This window comes from Lissotriton vulgaris, chromosome 7 (assembly GCF_964263255.1).
Source record: "Lissotriton vulgaris chromosome 7, aLisVul1.2, whole genome shotgun sequence".
Taxonomy (NCBI): Eukaryota; Metazoa; Chordata; class Amphibia; order Caudata; family Salamandridae; genus Lissotriton; species Lissotriton vulgaris.
This window is the reverse complement of record NC_141695.1, coordinates 451540216-451552656: the sequence shown is the minus strand read 5'-3', so window position 1 is coordinate 451552656 and position 12441 is coordinate 451540216. Positions and strand designations below refer to the sequence as shown.

The 12441-nt window shown below is 40.9% G+C and overlaps 1 protein-coding gene across 1 annotated transcript in view; it reads left to right on the top strand.

Moving 5' to 3' along the window:
* Nucleotides 1-7200, top strand: part of LOC147701841 (toll-like receptor 12) — a 154148-nt gene extending 146948 nt beyond the window's left edge. Inside the window, exon 2 of the mRNA XM_086928716.1 lies at nucleotides 4332-7200. Within this exon, the coding sequence (XP_086784842.1) occupies nucleotides 4375-7200 (2826 nt within the window). The 5' untranslated portion in view covers nucleotides 4332-4374. The remainder of the gene's footprint in view (nucleotides 1-4331) is intronic.
* Nucleotides 7201-12441: the final 5241 nt, after the last annotated feature.

Sequence of the window (12441 nt, the reverse complement as noted above, 5' to 3'; positions counted from 1 at the left end):
TTTGTTGTGCCCAGCCTGGACATGGGTTGGTTTCCTTACCATAACCGAATTGTTGATTCTGAGGGTATGTCCTTTTACCCCATGTCTTTGGTCATACCAACTTTTGTAATTAGCTTGGTGTTGCTGGATTTTCCTTTGACTTTCCCTATGGTTGTGTTCTACTTCCTTTCCACCTTCCAGCCAGAGAGGGTTCATTTTTGTACTTGGCTCTCTCCCTCTTTGTGCCACAAAAGGGGAAATTCTTGTGATGAGATCAGGTGCGGTGTGGTAAGCCCATGTGCATTCTCTGAGAGAATTTTCTGTATTGTGGCCGTTAGTGATGGCTAGTTGTAAATGTTCTTCTATTATGCAGTTCGTTCTTTCCGCTAATCCATTGGCTTTTGGGCAGTAGAGTGAAGTTTTCTCATGCTTGATGTTTAATTCCCCAAGAAACTTCTTCATCTCTTCGGATGTAAACTGCACCCCGTTGTCAGGTACAAGAACTGATGGTATACCTTCATTTGAAAAGACAGATTTTAGAAATGTGACGAGACTGCTAGTTGTTGTCTGGGATTTGAATCTAACATTTACCCAGCGTGAGGTGTAGTAAACCAAGACGGACATAAATCTCTTTAGGGATCCCAATGTTTCCATAGGGCCAATTATGTCCATGGCCAGTTTCGTCCATGGCACTATGGGTACCTCCACTGGAGTCAAGGGAACTTTTCATAGGATCTTCGTTTTGTCACTTCTTGCACAGACGATGCATTCTTTGACTTTCACCTCCACCATTGAGTCCATCTTGGGGAACCAGAAATTGTTTCTCACTTTGTTTTTTGTGATGCTTCTCCCTAAGTGCCCTTCATGGTCCAGGTCTAATATTTTGTTCCTGAGATCAGAAGGTGGGTCTATTTTCTTATTGTTATACACTTTATCGTCAATGATGGTTAATTTGTGTCTTACTTTGCAAAAATCTTTCATATCGTCACCACTTCACTGCATCTTTCTGGCCAACCATTGACTATTAACTTTTTAAGAGAGTTCAGTTTACTGTCCTTTCTCATCTCTTCCTCCCATTCCTCCTTGCTGAGAGACAGTAATTGGATGGCTAGGATGGGAGCATCCAAAAGATCTTCGTGATAGTTAGTGTTAAGGGGAGATCTCGATAAGTAATCTTCTACCACATTTTCTTGTCCTTGCAAGTACTCAATTCTAAAGCAATAGTTATCTAGACCCAGAACCCACTTGGCTATCCTTGGAGAATAGAAATGTACTTGTTTAGGTGAAAACATGAATGTTAAGGGTTTAAGCTCCATGCGGACAGTGAACTTGGTACCCCATAGAAAGAATTTAAAATGGTTAATGTCCCAATAGCACGTCAAGGCTTCCCTCTCAATTACAGAGTAGTTACGTTATGTCTGCCTTAAGGCTTGAGATGTGATGGCTATGATGGTCTCGCCACCCTCCCCTTTTTGTGATAATGTTGCCCCTAGGCCTTTGTTGGAAGCATAAGTGCTTAGTATAGTTTTCTCCCTGTAGTCAAAACATCCTAGGGCAGGTGACTCAATGATTTCTTGCTTCATATTTTTTACCATCTCCCAGTGCATCTCCTCCCATTGAAATTCCTGTTTTTTCTTTAACAGCTCTTCCATCGCATTTCTTTGAAAACTGAGGAACAAACTTGGCCATATACTCAATAAGGCCTAAAAAGGACTTGAGTTCCTCCTTGTTAGTGGGGTACAGGGCATCTCTTATGGGTTGAATCAAACTATGTTTTGGTCTAAAACCATCTTGTGAGATGGTATGTCCCAGATAGTCTACTCCATTCACCTTTATTTTTCATTTGTCATGTTTCACCGTCAACCCTGCCTCTGATAGACTTTTGCACACAGTTTTGAAAACAGAATCATGTTCTTCGGGAGATATCCCATAGATCAATATGTCATCTTGGAAATACATAGAGTTTGGGATTCCACTAAGCACTTGCTGAATCATCTTTTGGAAAACTGTGGCAGCTGAAGCACGTCCAAATGGCATCCTGATGAACATATACGCTCCAAAGGGGGAAGAAAATGCAGTTAGGGGTCTTCACTCAGGGTGTAGTTCTACTTGATGGAATGCCATGGACAAATCGATGACAGACAAGAACTTAGCTTTCCCCATGGTGCTCAACATTTCATTACTATTGGGGAGGGGAAGTCTCTCGACCCAAATGTTATCGTTAAGAGGGGGAAGAGAACGCAGTTAGGGGTCTTCACTCAGGGTGTAGTTCTACTTGATGTTATGCCATGGACAAATCGATGACAGACAAGAACTTAGCTTTCCCCATGGTGCTCAACATTTCATTAATATTGGGGAGGGCAAATCTCTCGACCCAAATGTTATCGTTAAGACTGCGCAAGCCAATACAGATGCCTTCCCCATTAGCCTTGGAAGCTATGACTATGGGTGCCAACAACTCAGATGAGTCTATGGGTTGTATGACGCCCAATACACAACCTGCCTAGCTCATTCTTAAGGGGCTGTCTCATTAGAATGGGAACAGGGCGGGTTTTGTGGACCACTGGTTTTGCTCCTTGTTTGACTTATATTTTGTGTTGAAAGCTTCTCTAAAGTCCCAGTTCATCTGTGAAAAGACTCAGAAATTCATCACATGTTGTCTTGTCCCATTCAGAATCTTCCACCAGAATAACTTGATCTCTATTGTTGGGGTCGAGTATAATTCCCAATTCCTTCTGGTGTTGCCAACCTAGAAGATTGGACCCTACTCTTACCACATACACTTTACCTACAGTGGACCTTCCTTTAAAATTTATTTGGGCTTCCATCATACCTACCAGGGGAATGGGATCTTTGATGTAGCCTTTGGGCGAAATGTCAGGTTTTGTGATTTCGGCACTTTGATCTCCCAAAAATCTTTTATAGTCCTCAATATTTAACAAGGTAAAGGGTGAACAAGAGTCTGCAAACATTTCAACGGTTTTGTTATTGAGTGGCACTTTACATTTGGGGTATCCTAGTCTGGTATAACTGCTTACACTTTTCACTTGAAATACACATTTCTGGGGTTGTGCGCTCTCAACATTTACTGTTTTGACTTGGCTGTTGTCTCCATCCCTACAAACTCTGGCTAAATGGCCTCTCCTGTTGCATTTCTTGCAAATGACTTTATGGGCAGAACAGTGTGGGCTCTTTGCCAAATGGTTATTGCTACCACATCTGTAGCATTTTAGTTCAGGGTGTTCTCTCATAGGTTTGTTGTAGGGTTACCCTTTGTTTTTTACTTTAAAAATATTACTGTTTGAATCTTTCACGTGTACAGAGGCAACTACCTCTTCAGTTACTTTCATTTCTTTCAAATATTTAGTCGTGTGTTCAACATCTTGAGCTAGGGAACTTGCTTCTTCCAGTGTAGGATTTTTGGCTAATAATTTTTCCTGTATCTGACTGCTACTTGTGTATCTGACTAATTGATCTCTTATCAGGGAGTTGTTGAGTTCGCCAAAGTCACACAGTTGGGTGAGACCTCTTAAAACTGCTAAATAACACTTGACAGATTAACTCTTCCCTTGCACATGGTTGAAGAACTTGTGGCGCTCAAGAACAACATTTATTACTTTGATCTCTCAAAAATCCATTGTGCTTTGCACACGTGTGTACGGATCCCATCCTCGTCGCCATCATAGAAAAGATACAATAATCATGATGACGCCAGTAATGTAAGTAGACACCTTTATTCTGGTCATCCACTGTCCTCTGACAAACACATTCCCCAACTTTCCAACATGAATTCCCTGAACATTCCAGGTGGCAGGAAAGGGGGGGGGGGGAAGCATACCAAAAGGAAAAGAAGGGAGGTGAAACATGGCGGGGGAATAGGTTACAACACTTTCCATCTGCTTTTCAATGGCATTGGATCGCCATAGACAGGCAGACAGTAAGAGACATCATAATCCCTACGGTGGTGGCTGAACAGGCACTGCCCCTATTTTAGGCATTACGGTCTCACCCCGGCTCAGATATATTCTTTGAGCCCGTTGGAACAGCAGTGGTCATTCTCTCCCCAGTTCATAATCCGGTGGTCGAATCGCATCGATAGATGTCAGTGGACCCACCACTGAACATCAGAATGAGGGCCTAATTAACATATTTTGCCTGTTACTGAATCACACTGATTTCTGTTTACTCTTTTTCACAAAAATATCATAAAAATTGTATGTGTTTGTGCACACTCCTGTGATTCAGGACCTACAAAGTAATACATTTCTAGATTATTGGTCATAAGCAAAATAATAACTATTAGAAGGCCAAATGTAGTTTCTGGCTAACTCTGCATTTTCTTCGTTTTTCAGAGAAAAAAAGACCTGCATCCAGGTGTCTTCAAACATTAAAAGAATGAAGGAAGTACTCTTCTTTGCCTGGAGCAGTGTCTTATTTTTCGTCTCCACCAGGACTCACTTCAGCCTTGGGTGGACCAGTAAAAAATGTGTCCTAGCTGAGGATGCCACATACCTGGACAGACTGCCAGATTGTTATTCATGGCCTTCATTTCAAAACAAAACCTTATTTGCTAGGTGCGGTAATATCGCTGCTTTACCAGAAGATCTATCTGATGTTCCTAGAGATGTCCTGGCTCTGTGTGTTACTGGAAGTGTATCAACCATTCACAGGAATGTACTCTGTAGATTCCAGGCGCTACAGTATTTGTATTTGGAGGTTGAAGTTCAAACTGTGCTCTCAGGAGCGTTCCACGGACTGCCACACCTTCGAAACCTCACCATTTTATATGATCCCTTATCTTTCCAATGCAAAAACATATCATTTGCACAAGATGTATTTCTCAATTTGACATCCTTAAAAACTCTAACCTTGAATAACATCTGTATTAATCATATTGGACAGGTGGATCTACCACCTTCTGTTCAGCTTCATGAACTCTCTCTACAGTATGATAACATTAATGACTTGTCCATAGTTTTCAATGTCTTCAGGGGAATGCAATCAGTTCACCGACTAGACCTAAGCAACAACGACATTGAGATCGTACAGATGAAACTTGGGTTCAAGCAATGGGATAACATTCCAGCGATCTTTGAGCTGGATCTATCGGAAAATCCTGTCAGTAAACTTAGCCCGGATGCTTTTAGTAGGATGGGGCTTCGCTCGCTGATTCTTAGCCCTCCGCCCCCGCTGTTAAATGATCTTTCGCATTGTGGAGCTGACACATTAGACAGTTTGTTTCTTAGGTTTGTGAAGAAGAAAACTTCATCTACCATTAACATGTGTTACATTGCTTCAAGATTTAAACTAGTGTCCTTTGCTGTTACCGATAGTGACCTTGAGCAGTTGTCAGGAGAGGGCTTGTCCGAGTGTGGGTCTTTGGAAACCTTGGATCTGAGTCACAATAATCTTAAATATCTTGCAAGCGATATTTTATACAAGATTCCTCATCTGATAGTTTTAATTCTCTCTCGAAATACTGACCTCAAACTAGATCTGTGCCCTCTTTCATATGAAAAAATGCATTTCTATTCTGGACTACAGGTTCTGCACTTCGCATTCAACAATGTAAGCTTTGTCAAAAACAAACAATTTGCCTGCATGGCTTATTTACTTGTGCTGGATCTCAATTCAAATAGGATCGAAACAATTGAACCTCTGGGATTCTTCGGATTGCTCCACCTAAAGCATCTGGATTTGCATGACAACAAACTCAAGCTTCTAGATAGTCTCATTTTGCAACATGTGCCCAACTTGATAACCTTGGATATTAAAGGAAATTCCTTCAAAAAACTTGAAGGGGATCAATGGGGAGAGCTAAAGTCCCTCAAAGAGCTCACACTGGACACAAACAACATGTATCTTATACCTGAGAATTTCCCTCAATTAACCGTTTTAACATGGACATTAAGTGATTATATACGTATCAAAAGTAAAAGTGACTTATCACTTTCTTCTGTGAAAATAGTGACTTTGGTAGGCCTTTATATCAATATCGATACGCCCAAAGGATTGCTCTTCCACAACACCACAGAACTTTTTATAGCTTTTAATGCTGATATCATGTCTATGAACCAACAGATCTCTTTTTACCAGATGTGCCCCATTGTAGAGAAACTGTTTTATAGTCATTTTATTGGTGGAGGATATTACAGTGCATTAAATTTCTCTAATTTAATCTATTTGAAATATTTAGAAGTATGGAATTTGAATTCAGCTATGTACAACTCCACTTATAACCCAGAATTTCTATTTCTGAATTTGCCAAGTTTACAATGTCTTATTCTGGAGAATTCTGGGCTTAAATACCTAACTTTTGGCATGTTCCAAAGTATGATCTCGCTTCGTGTTTTTGTAACTCGTAATGATGCTTTTGCAATACTGGATAATGGTGTTCAGAGATTATTTCCAAAGCTGAAATATTGGTATTTAGAAGATGTAACCTTCCCATGCGATTGCGCCAACACAAGGTTTTACACTTGGGCTGCCAGTACACCACAGACATTTGTCACCAATTTTAGCAATTTGATCTGCATTCAGGAGCGTACAAAGCTTAACTTTTTATTTTTTTTACATAATTGTGAGCAAGAAGTAGAGTTTATGTTATTCCTTTTGACATCCATATTTCTTCTTTTTTTCATATCTGTCACATTACTATACAAAACATGCAGCTCTCATTTCTTGAGTTTGATATATATATTCTATGCTTGGCTGAACCGAATAAGGGGAAGAAAAGGCAAGCCTGTAAAATATGAGTTTGATGCTTTTGTGTCCTACAGCAGCAGTGACCAAGACTGGATATTGCAGCATCTCATTCCAAACCTGGAGGAGAAAGGGCCACCATTCTTTAAACTGTGCCTACATAACAGGGATTTTGAGGTGGGGAAAGACATTGTGGATAACATAGCAGACAGTATTTACAGGAGCAGGAAGACCATCTGTGTAATCAGCCACAAATATCTGAGGAGTGAATGGTGCTCTCTGGAGATGCGAATGGCGACCTATCGGCTGCTTGCTGAGCAGGAGGATGTCCTCATCTTGGTCTTCTTGGAGCATGTTTCAAAGTACCAGCTGTCTGCGTATCACAGGCTGGCCAGGATGGTGAAGAAAAAGACATACATAGCATGGCCTGATGGAAATGAGGACAAGCAGATGGTATTTTGGGAGAATATGAGGAAGGCCATTGAGAAGACTAAAGTTGAAGACAAAGTGAATTGTTAACAGGTACTGTACACCTTCCCCCAGTGAGTTAGGGGATGCGTACAATAATTGGTTTAACTTTAATTATTTTCAATCCTGGCACTTGATTAGGAACTGTTGAATTGCGTAGACTGCTTACTCTATAATACAGAAGAAACAATACTAACCTTGGCTCAGGGTTAGCAAAGATTAGACAGTAAGAAATACCTGTCTACATTGTGTCCTATGAGATTTTTTTCAGTTTTTGAACAATCAGGACTCTCTACCTCTGTTATGTGCAGAGGCCCTGCTACCAGGCCTCAGGCACATTATCCTCTGCAACACTGAGAGGCATCAAATGTTCATACCAGTACTCTAGAATATGTCCCTAACACACAATGCCACCCCTGCCTGCTCCACAGAGTACTATGGTATTTGTGTCTGGAGCAAGGATCATTTTCTCCACTGTCAGAAATATTTCACAGGGTCTTTGTTTGCCCACTCAGTGCTGATAACCTACTGTCTCGGGGCTAGTTTAACAAAGGCGAACTTACTCTTTAGAGTAAGTTTATAATTGTTGCAATTCACAAAGGAATTTCAGGAGTGGTATCTTAATGACTGCCTGTCTTCTCATGTGCGGAGTCTCCACCACGTGGTTAATTTGTGGATTAGGAGCCTTGTGCCCTCTCTACGGCTGTATCCGAGTTGGGCCCTGGTACCTGCCCTGCGTTTGTGCTACTATGGGTTGCCATATTATTCAATATCACTGTCCTCATGGGTTTATTTCACCTCATGCAACAATTGGGTCGAAACGTCGACATTGAGTTTCAAACCTGGATTGAATAGAGAGATCCTTATGATTGGTCTTCCAAACAGGCATATTACATTAGCTCATTTGAGGTGCTTTAGCCATTGTTGTTAATTGTATAAAAGTATTCTGTGACAACCATTCTCTTCTTTTCCTTATCACGTTGCACATGAGTACTTCTATGAACACTTTTCAATGCACTCTGTTATCCAACCGTGATACGAACTTCTTAACATATGTATGCATCGCTAGGAAGTTTCTGAGAAATATAAATTGGATTCATTTTTGAAAAACCCATGTGTGATTTTTTCCCTCTCTCTCGCAATTATTGCAATACCCGATTTTATATCGTATGTTTCCATTAAGCAATTACCAGTAGTACCACACTGTTGCATGTACCATTTCACTTGCCCATCACTCCTAGGCCAGAGGCACAAAGCAGGCTGCCTACTCCTTTGTCAAGGTAGAAAATAAATCTTGAAAAGCCAAATATTTTGCCCTCCATTGCTTGGGTCCTGTTCCCTGCGCAGCAAAGGTGACCTTTGCCGTTATGTAAGTAAAGAAAATGTACCCCAAACCCCTTTTCCTACTAATACAGACATACTTTGGGTGCAGTGACCATACCTCTGGCCACAGAGATGCTGCACCTGCTGCACTAATTGCAGGGGTAGAGCTTTAAAATAATTAGCCCCCATATCTCCCATCCCTCCTTAGGGCCTCCCTCTGGGAAAAATGTCCCTGTCCATTTGTAAATGAAAGCACTAGCCACCACATAGTGCCCCCCCCTTCTGAGCCATCGCTTCAGCACTATTCTTAGATATTTCTCTTTTCTTTTTTCACCTGGGATATTACTCTGACGTCTCAGGGGCTCACAGTATACGGTTCTGGCTCTGAGAGCTGCCCTGGTGGTCTCCTCCTTGCCATCGCCCCCCTCCACTCATCTGAAAGAACCTCAGGACATAGGTTGAAGTGGAAGGGATCTATCAGGACTGACATGTCTATTCTTTTTACATTTTACAAATACTGTATATTATTCGTTTAAAACAACAGTAGCCCAATGGTTAGCGATTACCTTGAAATATCTCTGGGTGAAAATAAAGGCACAGTAGATGAGAGTGTTTGGGGGTCTCTTCAGCTGGGTAAACTTTAGGCAGCTTTTTTAGGCCCTGAAGCTGGTCTGACTACAGGGTTTATCAAGGATTTAACCGGAGACAGGGCAGGCATTTAAATACCTATAGGCAGGTTGTATCCACATTCCAGTCTTGATAGGATGATATCTTGAAATCATCATGTAGAAAAGTCAACTTGTAGAAGCAATGCTTCGAAATGTTTAAGGGGTTTAAGAGTTGGCCTAGCAGATTTTATGTGGGCTCAAAGTGAGATCACTTGGACCTGTATGGATCAGACCAGAATACCAGCAATTTGATCCCAGGGCTAACATTTGGGGTAAAGTGTTCATTGTGAAGATGCAATAGTTATGCTTAGTACATTTTGGGGGTTGTGTTAGAAATATAATGGAATAAATTCTGCTCGGGTTTAGCCTCAGAAAATTGTTCAACATCTAATTACCTATGAAATTTGTTCATACCCTGTTTAGGAGAGGGTCTTAGTTGTAAAAGTGTGAGCCACAAACAGAAAAAGCGTAAAAAGGGATATAGAGTTTCAATTATTATTTTTTTTATTATTATTATTACTTTATTTCGGCCAGTTTGGCCATAAAAGTCACGTACATACATAAAAATAAGCAATCAAGCAATATGCATGGCAACAATTAATTAAAAAGTGGTACTTAAAAAATAGTTTTTACATTTTCATTTTAAAATACATTTCATTTTGGTAATGTGAGGATTTTGTAAACATATACCATTTAGAATAATTTTCATTTATAATTTAAGGGTTTTGTAAACATATACACCTGTCCAACTCAGAGTACCTGTCCTTGTTTTTTACGGATTATATAAACAGAGTAAAGGAATTTACTTATGCTAAATACAACGTACTGGGTTGAATTACTTTTCATGATCCTATAGGCTTTAGAGCAGGATCTGGTTCCCAAGAGGTTACACATTGGTTTTAGCCATTTCTTTCAAGCATTCATATATGCACTACAAACAAAAAACATATGAACCTCGTTTTCTATGCAGGCATTGGAACACATAGGGCAACACCCCGTTTTAGCATTCAATTCTCCCAGTCTTTTTTGAGCCCATCGTTCTGTATTGTGGTTCAGCATAAGTATTCCGTATCTGAACTTTAAATAGAGCGACTTTGCGATTGGTGGCTCTATCTCGTCCAGGAATGATTCAAAATAGAACTCATCCTTAAATGATAAAAAATCCTGAACAGCGGACCCAACTCTACTTCCATCCACTATTTTTTCACTCATGTGAGTCCAGAAGGCTCGCTTGACTATTAGTTTGGAAGAGGTAGACAATTTGTCAGGAGTCTCCCACATTGAGTATAAACCCAGGAGCGTGAACCATTTTTTAATGTGCACTAGCCACTGGATGGAATTAAGAGAATCAAGAAGCAACAGTTCTTGTAGGCCATTTCTGTATTCTATCAGCTCCGGGGTGGTCCAAAGCCTAACCCAGAATATTAGTGGTCTTAAAATAGCAAAATAGTCTGTTCTCCTAAAATTCAGATCAAGTTGAAGGGGTAAAAGAGGTGTACTATTTGGGACCCTTACAATGGCACGCATGAATTTATTGTCCAGGCTCTGAAAACTATTTTTTGCCCAGGGGCCCCATATCTCTGCTCCATATAGCACAGCAGATTGAATTTTACATTTAAAAAGTTCTAAAACAGGGGTTACACTTTTGCTTGTGCTGGCATTCATTTTGCATAAGATCGGTTTGACATTATGGGCATATGAAATCTTACTTTTCTCGATTTGGGCCTTCCAACTTAGTTTCGAATCAAGTACAACACCCAAATAGGAAAAGTTTTCCACAGTACCTAGTTTTTGACTATTCAGGGTCAAGAACCCTCTATCTGGTTTACTGGGATTTAATGACATACATTTTGTTTTGTCAGCATTAATTTCCAAACCCTTTGTCAAGCAATAGCAGCTGAAGGAGTTAAGGAGTGCCTGGAGGCCCTTTTTTGTCTGAGATATAAGTATGGTGTCATCTGAGAAGAGCAACGCAGGCACCCTTTCTCCATTAAGCTGCGGGGAATCATTGACACAGGCATTCAAATATTCGGGGACATCATTAATAAACAGAGAGAACAAGGTAGGGGCCAGGACGCACCCCTGGCGAACCCCGCGTTCAATAGGAATATTGCGTGTCAGCTCACCATTAGGGCCCCACCTAATGTTTGCAAAGTTGTCAGCATGCAGCTCAACTATTTGGGCTAAGAGGCATCCCGGTAGACCTACTTCTCTTAGAGTTTTCCAAAGCAGACTGCGCGGTACAAGATCGAATGCAGCTCTCAGGTCAACGAAGGCTACATACAGGTGACCTTTTTTAATGTGCACATACTTCCAGATCAAACAGCAGAATCGAAAAATTTGATCTATAGTGCTGGTCTTGCTCCTAAACCCAGCTTGGAATTTGGAGATTATGTTCGAGTCTTCCAGCCAGTCGTTAATCCGGAATAGCAGGTGTTTGGCATACAGTTTTTGGAGCGTGTCCATAAGACTGATTGGTCTATAGTTAGAGGGTATCAGTCTATTCCCCTTTTTAAATATTAACACAACCTCCGCTGCACGCCAACTGTCTGGAAAGCTGCAGTTTGAAGATAAGACATTGAACAGGCGGTTCACATAAGGGGCCCAGACATCAACAACGTGTTTGTATAGATCCCCCGGTATTTTATCTGGACCAGGGGCTTTGGAATTTTTTAGTTCGTCGATCGCCCTTACTGTCTCCTCCAGTGTAAAGTTAAGGGGTTCAATAGGAGGAGGGGACCATATGCTCCTGTTGTTGTCACCATCGTATTGTTTATAAAGAGTTGTAAAGTGGGTTACCCAGGTCATCTCATCCAGGAACACATCTTTCACAACTCTCCCAGCGTGCCCCCCATTTGCCACCAGCCTCCAGAAGCCAACATTATCATTGGTTTTTGCAGCAGCTAACATTTCAGCCCAAATTGATTCCTCCCAGAGTTTTTTAGATGTTTTTTGGGCACGTTTGTATTCCACCCTTGCAAGTTTAACTTCTTCCTTTGTCTCGTTTTTGATGGCGTGCAATAAGTTTCTTTTAGCAATTCTGCATGAGTGGTCATACCATAATTTTCCGTGATTGGCCACTCTTATGTTTTGTTGCTTTTTTCTTGGCATTTTTGACAGATATGTTTTTACTTCTTTGAAGAAAACATTATGGAGTTCAATGAAATGGTCAAAGTGTTCAGGTAAGAAGGTATGATCAACTATATGTGCAAACGTTTGCTCAAAAAGAAAGTACACCGACGCTAAGGCCTTACCATCCGCCAAAGTGCGGGGCCATTTTACTGCGCGTCTATTGTTGTTT